The following is a 25,176-nucleotide window of genomic DNA, read 5'->3' as shown; positions in this document are numbered from 1 at the left end:
CAAGGAAAGAGCAATCAGTGAGTTCATGTTTGGTTTCCTACCCAGTTTTATGGGAAATGTAGGGTTATTTGGAATTTTGTGGAAAAATTTTTAGGGCATTGGTTTCCCTAAAACATACATTCCCTGGCAACTTACCACAGAGGAATTGTATGCAGCATAGAGCTAGAATTAGGTATATGTCCACATACCAAACTGTAAAAATGAGGTTGAATAATTAGTGTTACTGGTGGTGTATAGTTCTGAATTCTGTTAGAAATTGTTACCAGGTGGGACCAGAGACTAATTCATTTGTGCCAAGCCTAAGCTGAGAAAAATAGGTTGTAAGAGATCAGTTTGGAGAGCCTGTTTTTTCTTTCTATTAAAAAACCAGGTATTTCCACCTCTTTTCTCTAACAGCTAAGTCATTACTAAACCACTAGTTTCAAAACAATATGAAAACCAAGTTTTTCTTTTAAAATAAACTTCCTAGGCAAAGTTAAATTCCAATGAAGTAAATTAAGACCCTTAACTAAAGTTCTGTATTCATAGTTCTTTAATATACCTTCACCTACAGCTATTCAGGCCCTAATACTGCAGAAATTGCATTGCTGCATTCACAAAGTTCTTCAAGAGGTTTCTGAAAATGGATCTACTAGGAGGCACACTTATGCTCATGGACATTTATGTTTGTTTTGTTTGGGAACCTGTGTACTATCACTCATTACGACCTTTTCTGATAATGTTGATTTCTTAGATAAATATGTTAATTATAATATCAATTGATAATAAATATATAAATTTTCATATGTATCTGATTTTGTCTTGTGAACCAACTGTTGGCTATTTTTTCTTCACATTTTTCAAAAGAATCAGAACTCGAATCAGTGCAGCTGCACACACTGCTGGTACATGATTTCAAACACCATTTTGTCTTTTTGTCAGAAAAAGTGCAGTGAGTAGAATCTGAAATTTTTACACTTCTAAATAGATTCAAATCTCTTGAAGAACATCTGGTACAGTGGGTTTCAGATTGCCTGCTATTGTAATGCGAGTTAAGGATGAGATTTGTTTGCAAACCCTGTGGTTGCTGAGGTTTGTTTTTGACAAGGTTGCTGACAAAATTTGAGAGAAGTTTTTGTTTCCTTGTTTTGCAGGGGAGAATGGGTGTGCACGCTTTGCCGTAATCCAGTGGAGCCGGAGGTAGAATATGACTGTGAAAACACTCGCTACAGCCACAGCAATAACACACAATATGGCCTTGATGACTATGACCAGAAGGTGGGAATAACTATATATTGTACTGTTTAGAAAAGGACACAGTGTGTCAGCAGGGGGCTGTGCCTCTTCATTGGAAAGATGACTGTTTTGACTTAGTTGCTACTTGGATGTTTCAGAGAGTAATAAAGACAACAATCGCATTGTTAGTATTCAGCTATATCACTCTCTTCTACCTAGACATTGCTGTTCAATTTTAAAATGAATGACATATTATAGAAAGATGAAGCAAGCAGATCTGGAATTCCTTTCTCCTTTGAACAGGGAAGTCACAGTCAGTGGCAGAGCAAGCTTCCTTGAGTCACCTTTGCCTGGCTTTCTGCCACTGAATCTTTTTCATTTAAGACTTAGCATCTTCTCAGACCTCTACTTAGGCCAGTCGCAATGACATTTTGTGATGTAGGCACTTTTTGACTTCCAGTTAGATTGAAATCTTCATATGGTCTTCGTATGTACCATTAATCCCCTTGAAGATGACATTTAGGCCTTGGTAACTCAGTCTATGTAAAAACTCATCTCTTTACATCCCTATTACCAGTTTCCTCTACCAAACCTCCCATGAAAAATTGCCTTTCTTAAAGTCAACTTTGTTCTTGGAAGGCACAAGTTCCCAACAAAGGTCCTGTGTATATTGTTGACAGCTGGAGAGGGAAGGTAAGTCCACACAGCTGAGTGCACATGTTGAGCACAAATGAAGCTTAGAATAAGGCACTGATCTAGTCTGAACACCATACATAAATACAGCAGCAGTGGTTTTTAGAGCACTTGGGCTCCTTGGAAAGGCCTATGAGCACAGCCACAGCACTACTCAAATTCATCCATGCTGTTTCCAGATCTAAACTACTCTGTCCAAAAAGAGCTGGACATAAATTGTTGACTTTGTTGTGTTCCCTGTTTCTATTGGATTGGGTACAACTGGCCAGGAATAGTTGGGATTTGGATCTTGATTAGTATTTACAAAATTGCATTGCTTGTGAGCAGGCATGGCCTATGCATTGGCAGTGCCCCACCCCCCTTTTTTTTTTTTCATTAGTGGAAAAGATTATGACAAGTATTTTACAAGCTAACAGTGGTTAAATGGAACTGTATTCATACATTACTACCAACTACATAACTTAATATCCATTTGTATAAATGAATATGAACAGCGTGAAACATTTTCTATGTAACTGTTCCTACATTGTCGCTGCTGTTCTTCTAGTCAAGAGCCAAGGGACAGCTCTGGAGTGCAGGAAGGAAATAGCGATAGTGCTGAATTCCCAAGAGTTTCTAGGATATTTGCATGAAAAAAATTTTTTTTTTTACATATTTAATTTCTGGCATTTCTTGACTATCCCCACTTTAAAAACCATAAAAATGCTATGAGACAAAATGTCCAGCAGGTTAGAATGAAGTGTGCCATTTTGCATCAGAAATGTACAGATGGCACGAAAATTCCCCTTCTTGTTATAATGATTGATTAACTAAGGGCAGGAATGAAACTTACATGATTTGAATTAAAAAGCATTTCAAATTTGGCTTTTACAGAAGTGTGAAAAGCTGGTGCTTTCTCTGTTCTGCAGTAGTATGAGCCTCCCATTCCATGAACCTGTCAGCCCCCTGGTAAGTACCGCCCAAAGATGGGTCAGAAGGAATCCAAAAGATGTTCTGGCACACCTCTCAAGTTTATCCTTTGTCTTCTTGAAATATATTAACTCTTTTTTTCTGAACAGTATTGATTCCTAGGGAAGGGTAGGTGTTTCCCTCTGGCAAGTGCTTTGAAGATGCCAGGTCAGAGGCAAGTAAATGCTGGCCAATGTTCTCAGGCCATGTTTGGGTGCCAATTTAAGATGCTGGTAGGTATCATATATACTAAAAGTGTATGAGGGGTTCCTCATTGATTAAGGAAGTTGACTTACTGCATACATGGAGAATGTTGCACTGTTGTAAGAGGGGTCTGCTTTAGAAATAAATCTGGACTCTCTTTTTTTCTGGTACTTTGCACAAAGTTGGTAATACGACTGTGTTCAGGGGAAGACTGCTGTTTCGTCCATGTACTCAACTTTTACAATATTAACTGGCTATTTTAAGGAAAGTGTAGATTCATACTATTGTAATAACAGAGCACAATGTGAAACAAGTTGAAGGAGGAAAATGAGAAGGGAAAAAGAGGTTTATGTGAAGGAATAGCCCAAATAACAACATAAAAATCATTCCACCTAATATAGCTTGCAATGAAATTATGGAACACATTACCTAAAAAGTAGGTTTTAACACAGAAATATTTAAGGAGTGGGATATCCTGGTAGGTAGTGCCCATTGAAGAAGGCTATCATGGAACTTTAAAAAGAGTGCATTAGTAGCATATTTTTAATCACTCTTGGCAGACTACTTCCCACCATGTCAGCTGCCAGTATCTCAGCACATCATTTTTATAACTGCTTGGGGGAAACGTTATCTAATTGTCAATGTTACATATATTATTGACTATGGTTAAATTTATACATTTGTATCTGGGGGTAAACTTTAGAAAATGCAAATAGAGTAGTCACTGAAGTGTGCTATATTCATAGAATCATAGAATAGTTAAATAGAGTAGTCACTGAAGTGTGCTATATTCAAGATCAATATTGCAAGCAAATATGGTTTTAATCAAACCAAAAAGCACCCAGAAAGATGATGTGCAAGTATAGGCACTGAAAAACTAGAGCTCTCTTCCCTGATGCAAGGAATCCTCTGCAGTGACTTCATCCAAACTTGTATAGGAGTGACTGTTCCTGTGTGAGGTACTCTAGGCTACCCTGCTCTTGCAGGGGGGTTGGACTAGATGATCTTCTGAGGTCCCTTTCAACCCTTGGGATTCTGTGATTCTGTGAAATGTTTTAATTTAAAAGGTTACACAACTGTGTTTTATTCCCATTGCAGGCTCGGCATTATTACCAGATCATAAAAAGGCCAATGGATTTGTCAGTCATCAGAAACAAGCTGCAAAAAAAGGACAAGTCCCACTATTCTGCACCTGAAGAACTTGTGACGGACGTGCGCCTCATGTTCTGGAACTGTGCAAAGTTCAATTATGTAGGTTTCTAATATGCATGGGTGGGGACACATAAACCAGAGGGTTGCTCTTTCAAGCTGTCAAGGTGTTGTAATCATTGGTTCCATTGACGTCAGGTATGGGCTTAGGATAAACAGAAGTATTAATCAGTTTTATTCTTTGGAAATGATCTAACTTTTGATGATAGAAGTGGAGATACATATGGACCTAAGAACTTGAGATACATATGGATCTAAAATTAGAGAGGGACATCTTAGCAGACAACTATCTGGATTGATGCTGCATTTGCTGTGAAAAGCCAGTCACAGCCAAAAAAATAGCTAGGGAAAATTCAGGTGCACAGAAATTTCTGAGCAATGATGACTGCTATTTTTTCTAGTTCACTGCACATCTCTTTGCTTCTTAGAGGAGCAGAAATGTGTTCCTTAATAGCAGCATCTGGTTTTTACTTACATTGTAAATGCAGTGGGACTAATGGGCTGTAGAAAGCACGCAGGAGGCTAATGGAGATGTAGCAGACACAACAAAGGCAAGACATTACGGTAGGTTAGTTATTTGGTTTTGATCCTTGATGATTTCTGTATGTGGTAACACTGAACGGTTATTCATTCTCTTGCAGCCAGATTCAGAGGTTGCTGAGGCTGGACGACGCCTAAATGTATTTTTTGAGGGAAAAGTAAAGGAGGTTTACCCAGACAGACATTTTCCTTCAGTGCAACAAGAAGATTCTGATTCTGAAGAGGTGGAGAGCCAGAATAGCAAAACGCCACCCCAAGATTTTCAGTGGCCATCGTATGGACAGGAGTGCATTCAGCCTAAAAGGAGACGGCGCCATGCTGTAAGATTGCAAAAGCAGAAGCATTTGGTTGCTAAGTGGCCACCCTCCTAATCCTGTTTACAGCTACTGATGGGAAATTTTGACAGGGCTGTGTGGAAAATTGTGAAGCTTCTATCACAGACGCTATCAGTTCTTCAATTTTATGTCAAGATCCTCTGAGTGAAATAAAGTGTCAGTTGTGTATAAATGTGTGAGCATGAAAAACTGAAGTCTCTCAGGCCACACAGTTATATTCCTAGCAGAAAACTCTGTCAAGATTTTTAAAAAGACTAAGCCCTCTAGCTGTTCACTGTTTGTTTCCTTTGTACACAGGAAAGTGAAAAAAATATAAAAGAATGATGTTTCAGCCAGCTAACAGCCTTCCTCAGGTATGACCTCCTCAAGATATGAGATTTGCTATGAGGAATCCAGCAGCATAACTGACGGTTAAGGTGTGTGGGAGGAAAGCAAAGTGTTTGGGCTGTTTATTTAAACTCTCCTAATCTGCTGACCATATGCCTTATTTCTAGATTTTGTGAATAGATAGCAGATCCAAACAGTCTGTCAATATTTAATCTGTTCAATCATGTATATGTTTTGCAGTGTTTACACTGAATTACTAATATTTTGGTGATAGGTAATGATGATTAATAATAAAAGTAACATGCTAATAATAATTAACACTGCAGAACAGTTTTGTGATCTGTTCAGCATGACATCTATTTGATAGAGCACGGGTAACCATGTAATAATTTTGCAACCTCAGTGTGAATGTTGTCCATGTTTTGTGATAAATACAATGTATAGTCATAAAACCAGTATGTTGTCTTACTCAGTGATTTTTCTGGGGGGTTGACTGCTCAAGGCCTATGGCATACAGTCTAAGGAAATTGTCTGATCAACTATTTCCTTTGAAGCAGAGCATTTTCATTAAATCACAAAACAACAAGTCTAATACTAGGGCTTTGTGTGAACTGAGCCCATACCAGATTCTCTGCAAGGAAAGATTCCTCCAGTATCTAATTCATGCTCAGTAAAGCAGTGTGGGATTTCTTGGGCCTCAAAGGTAGCATTTTTATATAACCCAAGCCAGCTGGTTTTCTTTAAAGCAGGTACTGGAATTCAGAAAATTCACTATGAAGCAAATTACATGGTTATAGAAGTGCCTATAAACTAATGTCATATATTCCTGATTTTCTCTTTGCATATTTCTCGTAATTGTGATTACCAACAGTGCTAGAAGACGATGATAATGCTTATATGTCTAAGTTGTTTGGTTTTGTTTTTGGTTTGTTTTTGCCTTTTTTTTTTTCCCCTAAATTCCACAACGTATTGCCAGAACACCACCGAGGGCCGGAAGAGCAATTTTAGAGCTCATTTGAAGAAAGGGTGGCATGTAATTGTAAAGCCTGCAGGGTGGGATAGGTAACAAGACATCACATCTAATCAGAGTGATGGTTTGCAAGCTGTTTCCCACCTCTACCAGAAATAGTGGCCAATGCTTTCTTTGTGTCTCTGAGGGGCATCTTTGCCCTTAGAGCACTGCCCATGAGGGTAAAGCTGGGCTGTGGTGTGGCTCTGAGAGGAAGGGTTGTTGCATATCTCAAACAAAAGAGTTAAAGTTCATTTTAATTGGGTTCCTGTAAGTAAAGATGATATTTTCAGCATAGTTTATATGGGCTATTTGGTCTGGTAACCGTGTATGTTATTTTAGATGACACTTTAAAGTAAAGGTTTATATATGAAATAATAAGATGTGAATGTTATGTTCTACTATCTCTGTGGCTTACTGTTTGTCATTAACTTGGTAGTGATCTAATGTTTTCTTTTCTTTGAAGAAATGAAAATCTGGATATAATAAGCTGACTGGAATACTGTGAGATGAAGGAACAACCTTTGCATTTTCTATATGTGAATTCCTCTGTGTTTGCTTTCTGTCAAACTCATATTCTCAAAACAGTATGTGTCTTGTCAGGGGGAAATGAGTGCAGGTTTGTAACTGAATTAATCACCCTTATCTGTGCTACAGGTATCACCTTTTCTCAGTTGGTAATTAACTCCTCCACCAATGACCCATCTTTTATCATTAATAACACAAAAATGATATGCTATATAGCTTTCATCCAGGGACAGAGGTAGAAATGGGAGAGGCTATTGAAGACTTCCTTTTTTCCTGGAAGAGCAGAGTTAACAAGAGCCTGATTCTCTTTCTTAAAGGCTGTAAGTTTAACTTTACCATTACTTTTGGAGACCATCTGTTTTAATAAAATGTATCCAGGGTATATTATACCTTTACTTAAAATAGAAGTTTGTCATCATATATAAGATACCCTTTGGAATGTGTGCTGGCAGGACTCTTAAGTGAGTACTCTTAAGGCTAACTTTGTTTTTGGTTACTTCTCTAAGACATAGTAACAGTTAAAAATATGTTTAACTTCATGTTGTTGGTAAGCAGAACAAAAACTTAACTCATACATACTTCATACACAAATCTGTAGGTTAGCAACTTCAAGATATGTTGCATGTTGGAAGAACAACATTACTCATCTTAGATGTTGCCTTAAAATTGCTGGCTTGTGATGTTCCTGCTGTTGAACACCATACCACAAGGACCTGTAAATTCTTGGGTCATTTACTCTGCTGAAGTCCAATTTCGCACTGATAACAGCACTGACAGATACGAAAGGAAGGGTCTCTTCTAAAATCTATCAGACCATGTGGCCCAAAAGAGAAATAACGGGTTATGTAGTTATTTTTCTTTCTGTCGCACAGCCTGTTTCACAATCCAGAGTGTGTAGGAAAGGAAGCAAGGAGGAACCCCTGAAGTTTTGCACTGGAAGTAAGTATAGCAGAAACAAATGCTAGGAAGACTGTGGAAACCCCAGCAAATGCACTAGGGTCCTGCAAATGCAACCAAGGGCACAATTTTTCCTTTTATCTTTAGTAATGGGTTACATGCAGAATGGGAAAATCCTCTTTGAGCCTAAGCAGTTGGAAAGGAGGTTCATTACACTTCAGTAATAGTTCTCTTGAAGAAGAAATGAGAGCTACAAATGTGACTTTCATCCCACTACAATTTCAAAGGAAGCCATAGGTCTTCTGGTATCATTACAAAATAATGGCATTAGGGTTAATACAAACAGGTGTTTAACCACTCAGATTATCAAATGACTGCATGTTTATATACGTAATGTGTTTTGCTGAATAAAATACTTTAAATATATTTTCGCACATCCATCTGAAAATTTTTAGCACATCTGCTTTCAATTAACATATGGATAATATATAATACAACATATTAGCTATGTTGTTGGTACCTACTGACAGCAAAACAGAATGATTACAAAAAGAGCTGTGGTTACACATGAGATCAGCTTTCTATTTATGCTAGAATTTTCAATATCACATAGATATTCTGCCTTTTTAGCTTTCAATTAGAGTAAGTTAGTGAGAATCAAACATGGCATGAAACAAGTAACAAATATTTGTAGCTTAAATGTATGTATACGTTAAGGTGCTAATGGACATACTACTTACTAGTGAGATGAGAAAACTATTGTAGTGTATTTAATCAGAAAGAATAAAAAAAGATTATAAAATTTAAAGTGTTACAGATTGAAGAATTATGGAATAATTTACAAAATAATAGAACAAAAATACTCTGTTGGCAAAGAGTCAAACAGATATTACAAATGTTTTTCTACCTTTGATGGTTCCTCTTGGTTTGGTTTATGTGAATATAAAACTATTAGCAGCAACTTTGTGACCTGGAAGCCTACTGGCTTGAGAGGTAAGGGATCCTTATTTCAGGGTTATAGCTGCTCTTCAGACATAATTAAGAGAGAATTTGTAGATGAAGATAACTTTTTATTGTATAAGCAGGAAAATGTAGAAAAACAACTGGGCATGCAAATCCTTCAAGTGCAAAATACAGGCAATAGACTTCAAAGTTAAATACCAGCTGAGCTTCTCTGACTTTTAATTAGATATCAACAAGATAATCTGAGGGAAAATAAAGATAGCCAGTACTAGTGGGCTAATTAATGTGTAGTTATGTGTGTTTTTATGAGGGCATTTAGTAGCTTGGTAGCATTTAGTCTATTAAGTAGACTTTCGTAGAAGTTTATATTAGGATATATAGCAGTAGGAATATGGTGTTTTGGTGGCTTTGTTGTGAAAAGGTGGGAATACTTACTGTGAAGATGAGAAATTGCAATATTTGAGCTTGTTGTCAAGTATTCAGCTTCACTTTCTCCATTTTCTTTCCAAGTATCTAAAAAGAGGTTCTTGAAAGACACTTTTCAAATAACTTCTTTCTTCATAGGATGTAATTTGTAGCTGATTCCCCATAAATTCTATCTCACAGTATATCCTCACTGTAGAAAAGTCCTTTGTAGGATAAGAAGATAAGACATGCAAGAGTTTTTGCAAGAGCAAATAGGGTAGTGTCTGAAGGTCAGGGAGTATTTTACTGCTTTTGGAGAGTGCTTGAGATTCTTACCAGTTTTATGGAAGCAACAGCACTGATTTATGGTTGTGCTGTGGATGTTAGTTTGTAGGTTACTATTTTTGATCTTGATTGTAGTGCCTAGGACAATTTTGTCAGTACAGAAGTGTTCCAGAGGCAGTTTGACACTGAAGCGATGTATTTTAAATTTGTTGTGAAAGCCAGTGGAGGAAATCCATGTTCCCGGTACAGATGATAGAGATGTCACTTAATTATTTTAGGCATAATATAGGTACTGTGTTCCTAGGTGGGCTGTGTTGAGACGACACACCTGTCCTTTTTTCCAACATTCCTCCCTTACCTGATGCACTTGATTGCTTGCCACACTAGAATAACTTCTTGACAATGTTTTTCAATAACAGGTGTGAGTTCACTGTAGATGGAAAAAGACCCTAAACAAACAAACTTATTTTTATACACTGATATTTAGGCAGGAAATAAAAAATAGAACACTTGAATAATTCTCCTTCTTTGTTTATTAGCTTACTCTTGCTTCTGATGAAGTTAGTAAGAACAGGAATGGTTCTTACACATCTGATAAATTCAGTGCTTGCTCATTGTTCCAAGATACCCTGCTCTAGAAAGAAGTGTTGCTGGTATTTCATCGGTGATGTAGTGCAGGTATGGGACAAACAGAGAAGTAATGAGATTCCTTATGTGAAATTTACAGTGAAAACACTGTAATGTATGCAAACCAGAGCTCATGTTTGGATTGCATCTCTGAAACTGTGGGATTTGCTCCTGTGGATATATGTTACAGACCTAACTTGTTGCCATGTCTTGTGCTAACTGCTGGTACTGAGTTGGACTTCTCTCCTAGGTAAATGAATAAACACAGCACCCTAATAAAATTTCAAATACTGAGTTATGCTTGTAGAAACTCGTAGAACTTAATTTGGTTTTATGTTGGGCCCAGCAAACGTGTAGCATAGAATGATTATTAAAAAGCAACAGAACAGTGCTATCTTCAGGCACTGAAAATAAACATGATAAACTGTGTAGCAGTAGGGAAGTTAGGCTGTTAGAGAGGTAGGATATTTTATCTAGTTATTTCTGGATTGACAGTAATTTATAAGTCAGCATGTCCATTCTATAAATAATTGCATTTTTGCTTTTTACTACACTTTTAATGTTTCTTTCAACAGTATTAAAATAGACTTAAATTCAAGTCAGGGAAACAGTTTATGCACATGTCTATATCATATTGTGTGGTCTGTGGTGCATAGTGCAGCACTTCTGAATTTACAGATCAGTGGGCTATGCCAAAGAGTTCACTCCTGCAGCCAAACAGCAAATGGAAAACATCCTTAATCTCTAATAAGGAAAATATTAATAGAATGGGATGATAGCTATAGAACTGTTGTGGTTTAACCCCAGCTGGCAGCCAGCACAGTAAGCAGCAGACTATGCAAAAGTGTTCTATATATCACAGAAATTCAACAAAAACCTTATAGGATATTGTATTCTACAGTGTAAATAAAAGAAACTATGTGGAGCATAAATAAAGTGAAATCAATTCAAAATTCACCCTTACGTTCTACCCAAACTCTGTGTTGCATCTTACAAATAATTGTAAATACCTTGGGCATTGCAGTGCCATATATTAACACATACAGGTTAGAAACACTGGTAAACATGTCAGTGATGTTCTTATACATGTTTCCTATTTTTAAGTGTTAAAAAGAGTGTGATAAGCTAATGAAACAAGTGAGCAGCAGAGATGGAAACTGAATATAGCCCTCAGTCTTGGCTGAGGATTATCATCTAGTAGCGTTAAATGAAAGTATTGTGAGACATTTCAGGTATGGGATGCACTGCTAAAACCATTCATTACAGAGGAGGGGATTTGCTTCAGACAGCATGCTGCAAATGGTGCTTGAGGACAGTGTCTCCAGTCCTGGAGTGGTGCTGAGACTCACACAAACCTTTTCTTACCTACAGGGTAGTTTTGTCCAGGGAAGGGAAATGGCGAAACGCTGATTCCAATGCTGCAAACCTACCGCTGCCTTACAGCACTGGAGCAGTCACTATGGCCTGGTCAATGTGGGTTCTATAATGATAACCTCTGAGTGAGATTGTCTCAGGGATATTACAAGTAGGATGTATTTTCTGCAGCGAATGAACCACACAAAGGCTCTCCAGAAGTAATATTCCATGCCATTCAAGAAAAATGAATGTCTTCATCCTTATTTTTGATCTTTTAAATACCACAAAAATCTCTGCAGTGCCAGCACTGATGAGTCTGATGGACAAGGAAATCACAGCAATGGTCTTTGAAGGTGGCAGTCTCACTACTTAGTCATAGCTCTTGCATCATGTTCAAAGCTCTTTTCAGACTGTTAGTGCTGTGTTATGCTGTGTTGTGTTGCATCATGCCAGCCTGAGCCCTGTGCTGTGGGGCTTGTAATCCCCAGGGGCAGGGGAGAGGCAGCCTGCTTGTGGACATGTGCTGGAGAGGTGGGAGCACCCTGGAGGCATTAAGCTTCTGAACTGGGAAAAGAATTGCTCCAACACATCCTTCTACTGCTATCTGGAGTATTTTATAGCATCCTAACGGAAGGATGACATATAATTTGCCTCCTTTCACTGGTTCTAATTCAGAAATACTGTAAACATCTGAGTATATTTACAGTCACAGAATTCAGCCTTCTACTCCTTCGACTAGGAAAGGGAAGATACCTTCAGAAGTAGTCTGATTTTGCATTTATTGGATTTAACTGCTTCCAAATAACGTTCATTCACTTTACAAATGCATTTACGTTGTTTGCATCACTTCTTCCCATCTGTCAGTCCTGTAATGCTTTTCTCATTTTAAGTTCTCCTGCATTATTAATTCAGCAGTTTGTAATTAAATGATTAACTAATCAAATTGTTCCCTCAAGAGTAGCTGTGTAGATGCATTTAAGACTGATTGATTTAACTGAGGTCACTCAGACAGTTTAGCCTTCAAACTCACCATTATAAAGGATGAGAAACAAAGAGGAAAAGAAAAGGTTCTCTGAGCTGAGGACAGGAAGACTGTGGCTTGTGTGTGTTTTCTTGTAATTCCTGTGGGGGGAAAAATGGTTCTGGAACTGGCCATCCAAAACCACTTGGATTTGTTGTGTTTGTGTTGCTTTACTTGTTGAAACTGTTGTTCAGATTTTAAAATGCATCATGATAATTAGTTGCTTTTCTTTTGTTTTACACTGTCTCAAATGGCAACTAAAGAATTCCTCTGAAGGAGTTAAAGGTGAGTAAACACGGAAGGGCAATACTATAGGGTGTCACTGCAGTATTGTTATCGCTAGTTTTGTCAGAAAAGTTATGCCTGCACTGATTTGGGAAAAACTGCTTTTATAGTATGTATGAAGAGATGAAATGATTACACAGTTGTATAGGAGTAGGAGGAGATGAAGATAGCTTCTGTTTCTCCCTCAGTTCACTTTTGTAGTCAAATGGGTTTCTTCTCAGGTTCTTCAAAAGCATTTAGGTACCAGCCACTTCCAGAGGTGGCGGCACAACTTGGATGGGTAGGTAAACTTTAATGGTTTAGCAAAATTCAGGTTTTCCCAATATTCCCTTTAGACTAAATGACACAAAGAGGCAACCTAATCCTCTCTGGTAATGGGAGATTCACAGCCCTGTGGTAAAGCAATGTAAAGATCTGCTGCACTGAGTGGAGGGTAGCAAGCAGAGCTGGTACTTCCAAAACAAGTCAGTTGGCTCCCTCTGCTGATTTGAGGTATGATTTTAGTTACAAGCAACGAGCACTCTCCTTTAGGTCCTGGAGGTCTCAGTATGTTTGTGCCTTCTGGTATTAATGTGGGTTGTTTCACCGTGAAATAGCTTCAAAGCTGGATGTTCCCCCTTTAGCTTAAAATCTGTACAGACCTTTACAAAGATTAATATATGTATTTATAACTGAGAATCAAACTGTAATGTGACAGCTGAGTATGAGCATTTTAGGTAAGACCTCCATAAAAAAACATAATTACACCCATCTGTTTCCCTTAAGTACCCAGTAGAAAACAGTTAGCACTTATATATCTCTTGATAGTTCTCTCTCAATCTGGCATTATGGGGAAAGAGGGAAATTATATCCCCTCTTAATTTTCTTTCTAGAAAAAGATAGTGTTTAAATTCAAATATATGAGAAAAACCCAGCTGAGAGTGTTTGTCAAAGGAGCTTTATTTGTGCCTGGATAGTGTCAAGACAGCAGAGTTTTCTGAAAATCTCTCTAAACCTTGTGCACCAGTTACAGAAAAGACAGAAGAGGCACATTTCTAATAAAGCTGAGGCCATATAAATAGGTATCAGGAATAACAAAAACGTGATTTCTTAAAAATGCACGCATATATTGCATCAACCTGTTGGATATAAAAAGAGCTTTGTAAATAGCTGTAAATTGAGTTCTCATTGAAAGGATACACAAATAAGCCTTACTGTTATGGCCTGGCTGTTATGTGATTATTTCACTAGATCCTTACCTGGGGTGAAGTGGTGAACCCTTCAGTGGGGGGTTGTGAAAGGCCAGTTTCCATTGTGGCAGGACTGCTGCACCAACACTGAAATGTGTGTTTCTATGGGCAAAAAAATAACTGATTTGAGACACCCTCAAAGAAAAAGAAATGGATTAAAAGAAGTTCTCTGCTTATGGGGTTTTTACCTCTTACTGGTAACAGCTCTAGGGACATTAGTGTTAGGATGTTTTATATTGCACACTTTTAAGAATTTGTTTATCTGGGTGCAACCAAGTTACATAAACCTAAGCTCCTTTTGTAACCTCCTCATGTCCCACAGCACTTGGAAGTTACTGTGGAGTCTCAGTGATTTTCGAGCTCATTTGACACTATTTGACATTTTCTACAGCAAAATGGCACATTCTCTCTCCTGTAGATACCTACCCGAATGTTTCATAACCAATTTTTCCATGTATCATGTACCTGTGTGCCTTTCTCGTTGCACGGATCAATGAGGTTGGCAGACAGGACACTTCAGCTGTCAGAAGGTTGAACGTGGTGACCAGGAGGAATTGTCGCTTCGCAGAGGCTCTTCTGAACCTGCAGCAGCAGTTTCCCAGAAAGGACCACTTAGAACTTGCAATTCCAGCTGCGATCGGCACCGTCTGTTGATCGCTGTTTCCAGGCGAGTGTCACTCTCGGCTGCACGACGCAGGGTACCTGGTGCCGGCAGATGGAGCTAAAGGACCTCAAACACAGCAGGGATCGGGGGCGAGGGGGGGGGGGGGCTTAAATGCCGAAAATGCAGGACAAGATTTTGCCGTTTTCGTGTGCTGCCAATGTTCGCCCTTTGCTATGACACTTCTGTCTTTCCCCCTTCTCTCCCCCCATGAGCCTGCATTGAGAAATTAATGCAAGAGTACCACTTTGCAAGATTTGAGAAGTCATGTTATATAAAACAGGAAATGAATAAAAATCCAATAAGCATTTCCTGCTGAGTATTTCAGTCCAAATAATGCTTCCCAGATTTCACCCATTGTTAGTGACGCTGCTGTTAATGTCATGTTGTCACTCTCATGGCAGTTAGTAAAAGGTATTGGCACTTGATAAGCTAATTGTACTGTGAAGGAGGTAAGAATTTCTGTGCATCTGTATATGGGCTCTTACTAGAATTGCACTGCTGTATTTTACATCTATGCACTACATCATTTTACATCTCTGGTAACTTTCCTCTGGTGTTGCTATTGATGGGGGTTGGCTGGTTAAATTAATGCCATACCTATGTGAGACAAAAATAACTTTCTGCAGGCCCTAAGGATAGACACGGGAACACTCATACAGAAGGTAAATACTTAGATAAATAGCAAGGATATCTAAAGCTTTCCCATGGACTTTCCATTAGTACACACTTATGCTGGATTCTGTTCAAAGCACAGCTAAGTAGCACAGTGGAGTGAGAGCTTTCTAAAATTCCCCTTTCAGACAAAGAAGTTTAGATGTCACATGTCAAAAGTAACGTGACCTCAGGGTTTTCAACTTCGTCTTTAGCAGGCATCTCTCACCTTTGGAAAAAAGTCTGCCTTTGAAACAATGCCTGCTTTCAAGAACTTTGGCTTAATGTTATGGCCTGAAGGTCAAGATTGTCGTGTACTGACAGAGGAGCACAGCGGCCTTCGCAGTGGTTCCTTTCTTCATATGTGGCTCTTACTTGTACTTAACATTTTGAACTATAAAATGAAATGTAGCACGAGAAAGTATAATTTTCTGTATGAGGCTTTGATGTGTTTTGTCTCTTAGCCTCATGATTGTTTTTGTATTGTTGTAATACTGAATGCTTATTCTCTTATTAACTGATGCCCTTTATTTGACAGGACTCTTCACTTCTGTTGGCCTTAAGTTTATGGCAAGATAAGCAGACGATTTCAACTTCAACCTTTCAGTGGAAGGAACACAGAGACAATTCAGTGTGTCTGCTCTGTACAGTACCGAGAGAATAAACAAACGATGGACCTATAAGAGACTGTGAACAAGCCAGGTCAGTACAACCCACACACAATGAAGGAAACTTATAGCACAGGCAGGCTGGGAGCAACCGCCAGAAGAGCTGGAAAAGGTTATATTAAAAACTCTCAGATGTGAATAGAGGTTATAAAAAGAGTCTGCACATAGTATGTGTACAATTACTTCAGAAGAGCAATCCTGCTCTAATTGACTCAAAATGGCAGTTAGCCAGCCAGACAGCTGGCTGGGGACAATGGGGCAAACCTCCCAAAAAACAGCCCTGCCTTAGGTTAGACTACGTATTTTTATCATCGCCCACCCTGTATGTAAACCTCTTGCTCTTATCTCAGGTGTCTGCTGGGTGTGAACTAGCTCTTGGCCTGCTTTCTTGGGGAAGGGTGAATGTGGCAGAAATAATGCTCTTGTTTGGCAACTGTGGATAGGAATATGAATCTGCAGTGTAGGTATCTTAGAGTGATCCGAGTTGCTCTTGATTCACAAGCCACAGTGGTCAAGTGTAGTTGTCATGTTCTGTATGACCTCTTCTACTGGAAGTGGCCTTTTTTAGGTGTCCTTCAGTCACTTACTGTCCCTTTGGGCTCCAGTTGTTGATAATGCCTGAAAGGATAAAAGAGAGAGATGGCTTAACTAATAGGACTCTTCCCAAATTCCTTTAAATATTGCGGAATTTAAATATACTTGTAAGCCATTTCTCTTCTTTTTTTCTTTTTTTTTTAGATACCTTTTTGTTTGGAAGGCCTTGTTTTTCATTGAGAAACCTCTCTTAGCAGTGGTACTCCTGGTCACAGTTAGCATGCAGGTGCCCAATGGCAGCCAGGAGCAGGGAGAGGTAGCGGGGGGGAGTGACTGAGCAGCTGCGTGTTTCTGGGTTGCCGGCTGGGCTTAAACCACAACAGCATCAGTAGGAACAGAACTAGAGATGCTGTGCCCATATTAAAGGAAGATTGTAACTGGAGACTTCACCCCAAGGCTTACTCCATGCAAGGAAAAACTCAACAACCCTCAAGAAAGGACAACACATTAACTCAAATTTTATTGGAAATGCCATGAAACTGTACCCACAGCATGGACTATTAGTATTAGAATAAATACTAATAAATTAGTATTTCTCCTCTGTGCTTGCTTTCCTGTCCTCTGAAATGTGAGCAGGGGTGCATGCCACCTCCCCAGGAGGACGCGGATCCTCCTCACCTACCACAACGTGAGAGGCTGCTGAGGTGAGCCACTTCCACTCAGCAGAAGCATGAACTGAGTCCCCTGTGGTACCTGAGGGAACACAGCAACTTCAGATTTCTATTCCATAATGTTTAATGAGCAGAATAAAAGCATTTTAAAAAAATAGAACCTCTTTCCTTGGTTTTTAGTGGAAAATCAGGTACTTCAGACATTAATATCTGTGAAAGTGAAATAACAGTATTTTTGGCATGGAAGGAATATTGGAAAATTCAGAAAAGAAATTGTATAGTTACTGCTTGAACATAGCTTTTAATGTTCTAATCCCCAGAGGTGCTGTCTCTTGAGCTGGGAGATGACTGCAGGCGTAAGTGTTGCTATGACATTGTGCACCCACTGGCTTTACTCTCTCTTCAGTGGTGAGTAACTTTGGGGAAACAACTGTAATTAGTTGAAGTGTGCTTATATGTGATGCTCCTAATGAATGTTAACATATAAGAATAGTATTTATATATATTAGAAATACCAATGCTTAACAATATCGTTTTGTTGGGTTTTGTAATTTTTTTTTTCCTTAAGATAAACCTGTCTCAGTTTGAGTTAATCTGATGCCAAGGATTAAGCTCTTTGTTAGAGGCAGGCCAGGCAGAAACTCTTACTGTTGGACTTCTTCCACAGTATTTCATGACTAGACCAGAATTTATGCATATGCAGGGCAATGACTGCTGTTAAAAAGCACTGTGAGAGTTAGCATTCTTTTATTCCCCCCCAATCAACTACACCATCCCTTAAATAAATCTAGGAGGAGAGTGTTTCAGTCCTTGCCCAGGTGAGACCTTCTCATTGCTTTCACATGCTCACCTTCTGCAGGCACGTACAGAGCCAAAGGGGCAGCAGAGCACACGTGTGAAAACTCAGCACCCTGGCTTGTAATGGCCTCTGCCAGTTCACCTGCTGGTCAAGGTGCCAGACATCCCTTCTGCATCCAAGTATCAGACTGTGACTGCCAAGGTGCCATCCTATTATGAATGAATGGTAGGGTCATTCAAGGACCACCACTGGAAGTATTAGCAAGAGTAGTTTTAATATGAATTCATAAAAGTGTGACTAATCAAAATTAGGTGGCAAGGTTTCCTCAATTACTTAATACATGGATGAAATATACAAAGGAATATTGAGTTAGAGTTGATTTAGGATGATTAACACAAAGATCAAAGATGCAGAAGTGTAAGAGAGACCTTCCTGTTGAATCATAAGGGTCAGGGAAAACAAGACCCCCTTGCTTTCTAAACTCCTGTTGGTACTTAGGTGCAGCTAGGTCCCATCTTAGTCTCAGACTTTGTCAGCAGCTTATGTCTAAAGGGTTACATATGTAATAATTAGGGTTGCAGAGATATCAGCAAAAGGTGACCTTAATATGATGTAAAGGTACCAATTCATCTATACTTGCTATGGGGCATCTAAATCAATTCACACACATCCGAGGGAGGTAGTCAGCTGCAGAAGGATGCTCTCCATGAGGGAAAAACACCTGGACCTTGTTGTAGATTAAACCCAGCCAGACAGCTAGTGCACTCATTCCCCCCCCCTTTTCCTTCCTCTTTCTTTCCTTCCCCCCCAGCCCCCCCTTCCCAGCTCCCAGAGGGATGGGAGGAGAATCGGAAGAATGCAACTCCCACAGGTTGAGATAAGAGCAGTCCAGCAACCAATGTACAACACAAATCACCACCGCTACCACCAATGACAACAATTATAAGAGAAAATAACAAGGGAAGAGAATACGAAACCACCCGCCAAAAATGAGTCTGACCCAGAAGACCCCGTGCCCTTCTGGGTAACTCCCAGTTACCCCCCTGGCCATGACATACTGTGGTATGGAATACCTCTTTGCTCAGTTTGGGTCAGGTGTCCTGTCTCTGCTTCATCCTGGCTTCCCCTCCTCCCGGGCAGAGCATGAGGCTCAAAAAGTCCTTGGTCAGAGTAAACATTACTGAGCAGCAACTAAAAACATCGGTGTTATCAGTGCTGTTCCCAGGCTGAAAGTCAAAACACAGCACTGCACCAGCTGCTAAGAAGGGGAAAAATGACTGCTACTGCTGAACCCAGGATAGACCTCCAGCCCTGCTTCCTGTGTGTAGGGAGATGCTGTGCAGGGCCCTCGCCTTCATTTCTTCCCTCCTTGTGTGACCAGCCCCCATGCTCCTGCCATCCCTTTCTGAAGGGTCCTGGCACCCTGTGCTTGCTGAGTGAGCATGTGCAGCTTGCAGCTGCTGTCAAGTCTTGTGCAGGCAGTCGTGCATTTCTTGTATGGCTCCCAGTTTACTTAAGTGTCAAACACAATATATGTGTGTCATGTAATTTATTTTAAGTGAGTTGAAAAATACAAAGATAACTTATCTTAAAATGAGTAAATTTTAACTCTTGATTTTTCTGACTTAGTAGATGAAGACTTTGGTATTCTCTCATATTTAGCTATGTCTGTTTTCATTATGAACTGAATTTGTGATAAAGCACAGGGTTTCATTTTAATATTAAAAGTATTCTTAGGTAACATGTATTGCTAACTTTCTCTATTTGCCCATAATAATCCAGTTTATCAAGACATTACAGGAAAGGTCATCTAAGAGTTACTGTACTGAAATATGGCATATTGGTGGTATGAAATGTCAATTTGCTATATAAAGACAGAAATAAATCAACTTTACTTCTACTTTTTCCTCTTTCCCAGTAACATAGCAATGTCCAATTAACTTGCAGTACAAATACTGAAATTCTGTGATTAATTCTACTTCATAATCGTGTACACTCCGATCCCATGAAGCCCTTGCATTTTTCACATAGAAACTTTGTTTTCTTTTGCGTTACTCACTTAAACAGGGAAGTAATGCTTTGCAGTCAGTTTATTTCGGTATTCTAAAAACAGTAAACAGTGTCCCTTGTTGGGGCTAAGGCACAAAGACTGGCTGCAGACTCTTGCTTCTGTTGCCATAGCTGTTTTGTGGCTAAGGTGTGTATTTTTGTTTTCTGGAACCCTGATGCTATTCATTATTCTGGAGCGAGAAAAAAGAAAAAAAAAAGTCAGTTAATTAAAAGCAAAGATTTTTGTTTATGTAATGAAGTAATGCAAAAGACTCACAGCGAGAAGGCAGGATTGCATTTCAGTGTTTTCCAACATCGACAATTTGGCAGAAACCTTGCTCCTCAAAAGTAAGATACTTTTCCCCCCCAAAAAAAAAATTTACCAGCAACATGGAAGGTGTGGGGATTTGTGTTGGTATGGCAGTGATTTTAAACCTCCATCTGCCTCCCCTAGACCCTGGTGGCCATTAACTTATTTCATGTTCAGCATGGCTTAGAAAAGGCAAGGTGATTTAAAGATAAGGTGGTTTAAAAAGAACCAAGTAGAAGGAAGGATAATTATTAGGTATAAATAGAATTACAGGAAAAAGTTTTGAGTGCTTTCCAGAAGGACACACAAGCTCAGACTTGCTTGATCTATTTCCACCTGTATCTCTTCATGGTCTTTTTTTCTGGTTCATTTGGGAAGCTTCCTTATCTGTGCATTGCTCAGTAAGGGGTATGCCATCTGCATATTATTGTAAATGAGAGGATTCATCCATCTACTATCTTAGAGCAGTATGGCTTTCCTGCAGGATTTTGTTAATTTATATAAATTTAATTCTCATATCCCTTCTGGAATATTGAACAAAACTCATTTCATGACTGCAGGGTTTGAAAGCAGAAGGGGCAGTAAGCTAATATAATTAATCATTGTGTCATTGCTACAGAATAATGGACTAATTCTCTTCCTAATTTCCAGTTACTTATCATTTTAAATCTCACAGGGAAAGCAGCACTGTATAGAGCGCAACAAGGAACAACCAATTAAAAAAAGTGGTTTGTTTCATCATCTTAAGCAAGTGTAACAAAACTGGGGAAGCTCTGGTTGTGATTTATTATCTATGCTTGTTCGTTGAGTTTTCACATAAAATAGGTATTGTAATAAACTCCTTCACAAGGAAGAAAGAACGAATTTCCCTGTATTGACATATTTTGTGCATCAAATTTACATTTTTAAAAAGCACCCAAGTACACAGAATAATTGGCATGAGTTAAAATGAACAAAACAAGCCATCTAACACTTAGTTTGCAATTATATTCTTACATCAACTATGGAAAAAAATGACAAATCCTCACAATTACAAAAGTTCAATTGTGGTCTGGCACTCTGCCCTAATTTGGGCCATTGAAGCTAGAAACTTCTGTTTTACTTACAAGACTCTTTCAAATATTTCACAGCTGAATTCAACTCTGCCATTGCATGGTGGTGAGTATATTCTTCACCAGCTGATCATTTAAAATACATCTACTATTCGCTAGGTTTGGTGTGAGACTGTGAGCTCTACTAAATCTCTGCAGGTTCAGGTTTAGACTAGCAGAATAAAGATGACCAATACCTCTGACATGTCCCACTGGGATTGAAACTTGGATGCTTTTAGAGAGATTCAGGCCTTTTCTGCTAGAGGCAAGAGAAGAATATCAAGAAAGGTGACAGGGAATAAATAGAAATGAAGAACTGGGAAAAACTGGCTTGGAGATAGCTAAGGAAGGAGCTTGGGGAAAAAACATCACTGGAAAGATTGTCTGGAGCCTGTGAAGAAGCAGCTGAGTACTAGATGAGATGAAGGAAAGGCAGAGTGAGAATGCAGGATGGAATAGGAAGTGCTTGAAGGGACTAGAGATTAAGTTTTGGCACAGGTAAGATAAGACCACATGGGATGTGTAGGACAGAAGGAGAGAAGGGCTAGTATCGTCTGTCAGGAATGACCAGAGGAGGTAGATAAATTGGTAGTTCCTGTTGCTGTACAGAGTTCAACATCATTTCTGGCAGCAAGCTGGAAAGTGTTTCAAGGCTGAGCTTTCATCTAAAAATTAAGTAGAGGCCCAGCAACCCTATCTGAAACGTTAGAGGAAAAACAGCAAACAAGACAGCATTTTTTCCACTGGTTTTCATATAAGTACAGCTAATTGAACTGAGCCTAAAGGTAGTACTGACTTGAATATTTTCTGTTTTGTTTTCTTGAACAGGAATTCAGCACAGCCTGTTTGTTACTTTGACTTTTTGTTAATCTGGAACAACTTTAGTCACTGCTGAATCCAAATTAGAATGTAACCAAATAACTGGCATGTTTGACCCTCCACTTAAAGGTAATAAATTCAGTATTGGTCTTGGGCAATACTGTTTTCTGCAGTTCCCAGGTCAATCCCATTTCTTTTATCCTGCCCAGATTCCTTCAAGCCTCCTGCTTTGAATGAGGTGGTGCAGAAGATTTACAATAGACTAAGACAACCTAAAAAGGACCTAAAAGACTATCCTGGTGGGATGAGATGGAGAAAATTGGTAGGGTTTGGAGTGTCTGAGTAGCATTGCTCAGAGTTGTCTTTTTGGTATTTCTCTGTTACTGCTCCCATTCTCATTAAAAACTTCATGAAAGGTGCAGAAGAATGACCAACGGGCCTATCGGACACTAAGGAGACTATTTGGCCAGTTCTGTTGTGCTGCCAAGCCAGCTGTCCTCTGTGCCTAATAGTCAGAGGAACACTGCTGTGACAAGCCAGTTGGAAACAAAGTCACAGGGATTGTATGGGTTTTCATCTAGAACTGACACCAGGTGTTTAAAACATTTTAAAGAAAATGCTGGGAAATTCATATAGAAATTGCCATGCAACAGCTTGTGATGTTTGTATTGTTAGCAAACTTAAATGCAGTACAAGCAAGCTTTTTGAGTTTGATTTTTAGTTCACTCTGTCTGGAGAACATGGTGTCAAATGCCCATTTTTTATTTTAAGAATAGTCTTAAAGACTTGATTGCTCCTTGATCCTAGTGTTGTGTTGAAGGTTGTTCAAAGTTATAGGGCGTTATGTATGCTGTATCTTAATGAAATGCTTGTCTGAAATTGTACTGATAGCCTGCTGTGAAAAAATCAATTTGCCATCAGCAAACTGAATGTACTTGATGCTCAATTTAGTTCACCCAACTATTTCACGTTCTTTCCCTATTGTAAAACAAAAGGGTCTTGAGAATTAATTACAGTGTTAGCATCTGCTCTTGGCAGCTTTGCTGATAGACTTAGTAGAATGAGATAGTTAAGGCAGGAGTGAGACGGAGTGTAAAGTTTTTCCCACTACCATTTCTTATGTGAATATCTTTTAAAGGACGGGCCTATGCTGATTCCTGTACATACTTGTTCTGTTTGCAGTAGAGTAACCAGTTGTGCATAAAATCAGCAAATACTGATCTCTTCCAAATAATGTGTGTTAGATTGTTTTTTCCTGGTTCATATTTCTATAAATATTGCTGGCAGCACGGTGGAGTATTGCTTATCTGAATACTGGTAGGAACTCTATTTCCTCTAAAGTAAATGCCAAACTTTTTTTTGATGAGTAGATGAATGAGAAGTTTGAGATTACAGGTCCCTGAGATTCCTGATGTCGAATCCCTTATTAGTGCAATTCCAACTTGCTGTGCCAGCTACGCTCTGGAGCAACCCTGGATGCTGGACAAGCATACTTTTGTGTTGTGCAAAATCTCCTTTGACAGTTTAGTCTTTATTAACATTAAAAAATGTTAGTGTAGAAATATGTCAGTCTAAACTGATGTTTTATTGTGCTAAATGTAGATTGAGCTGCTGCACAAGCCCACAAGATATTGCTAAAGTTAGGATTTTAGTATTCTATAGTTTTGTAATTTAATGCCTCTTCAGGTAAATAAATGTCATTCATCTCAGCTAAAAGAAAGATCAGGTCTTGCTCTTTTTCTCTAGGCTTTCTTTTTTTACTGACACATCAAAAGGCATAAATTACCTTTCTTGGAATGCCTGAGAAAACATGATCTCTCAAGCCCAAGAGATTTTCATTATTTGTAAGTTCTCCGTAAATTCTGTCACATGGGATTTGAAATCTGTTCATCCATACCACTGTATTTTGGAGAGGATCATCTTAGATTTCTGTGGGAGAGTGCCTGAAATCTGGTCTTATCATGAACGATTGTGATGCCAGTAATGGTCGTAAGGTTAGTCCTGTTTGCATTGGAGAACAATTCCAGGTCACGTAATTATAATAAAACCCCCTAAGTTTGGTTAATTAAGAACACGTTCATTGTCTTCAGTAATTTCAAACAGGAAAATTACGACCAGAACTAGTGGGAATCCTAAATTGGTTTTAATATTTATTGTTTCATATTTTCTGACAAGCTGCAAGCATAAATAGGAAAATTGTGTTTGCATGTCTGAAGTTGTAATCTATCCTCTAAGCAATATGGCCAGTTAGTTGCTTCTGGGGTTCGAATGATAAGTCATTATCTGAAGAGATACAACCCAAGCTTTCATTAGATTAAGCTTTTTCTTCTTGAAGACACTTGAATATTCTTTATGATATCATTTTTTAATTTTATTTTTTTCCATGTATACAATATTATTATTAATGCCTCAGCTTTTATGTTGGGTACAATTCTTAATTTTATGTCCATTAGACTGCCATGTACTAAATGCTTTTAACTTCTTACATCATAAAAAGCTGTTGAAGCAGTGCCTGGTACTGGTCAGGTGAAGGCATAATTAATACTAAAGTGAAAAGAAAAATATCTAAATGATATATTTCATATACTAATACTCTTATAAAACTGTACTAGCATAGTGTGACATTTAAAATGCACACCTGTATATCATGTTTCTTCTGTCAACTAAAATTTTAACCAAGGGTTCAAACAGTGGATCTTTGCTCCCAATTGGCTTAGCAATCGAAAAGCATTTCTGTATTTTGTAGATATGCTTTACTAGAACACCACGTGACATGAAATTTAAACTCTATGCATGTATAACAGCTTTTGAAAGAATGTGTGGTTTGCTACTCTTCCAGAGCAA

General features: G+C 38.7%; 1 protein-coding gene and 1 long non-coding RNA gene across 5 annotated transcripts in view; both read left to right on the top strand.

Annotated features, from left to right (window-relative positions):
- The window catches only part of TRIM66 (tripartite motif containing 66), a 51,325-nt gene extending 45,246 nt beyond the window's left edge, over positions 1 to 6,079 (top strand). For all 3 annotated transcript variants that reach the window (XM_061342554.1, XM_061342555.1, XM_061342553.1), the window contains 4 exons: positions 1,134 to 1,257; positions 2,782 to 2,856; positions 4,159 to 4,311; positions 4,911 to 6,079. In XM_061342554.1, coding sequence (XP_061198538.1) covers positions 1,134 to 1,257; positions 2,782 to 2,856; positions 4,159 to 4,311; positions 4,911 to 5,180 — 622 coding nt within the window. In that variant the 3' untranslated portion in view covers positions 5,181 to 6,079. The remainder of the gene's footprint in view (positions 1 to 1,133; positions 1,258 to 2,781; positions 2,857 to 4,158; positions 4,312 to 4,910) is intronic.
- Positions 6,080 to 15,933: 9,854 nt separating this feature from the next.
- Positions 15,934 to 23,920, top strand: LOC133226568 (uncharacterized). Of its 2 annotated transcripts, none has more exons than XR_009729562.1 (3): positions 15,934 to 16,093; positions 17,585 to 17,672; positions 23,703 to 23,920. It is a non-coding gene; the product is annotated as an uncharacterized LOC133226568 (long non-coding RNA). The 2 variants fall into 2 exon arrangements; XR_009729561.1 differs by having other exon boundaries at positions 23,700 to 23,920.
- Positions 23,921 to 25,176: the final 1,256 nt, after the last annotated feature.

Source organism: Neopsephotus bourkii, unplaced genomic scaffold (assembly GCF_033783945.1).
Source record: "Neopsephotus bourkii isolate Nb327-2 ecotype Australia unplaced genomic scaffold, CSIRO-AGI_Nbou_v1 NB_1792, whole genome shotgun sequence".
Lineage (NCBI taxonomy): Eukaryota > Metazoa > Chordata > Aves > Psittaciformes > Psittacidae > Neopsephotus > Neopsephotus bourkii.
This window is presented reverse-complemented; position numbering and strand designations above follow the sequence as displayed.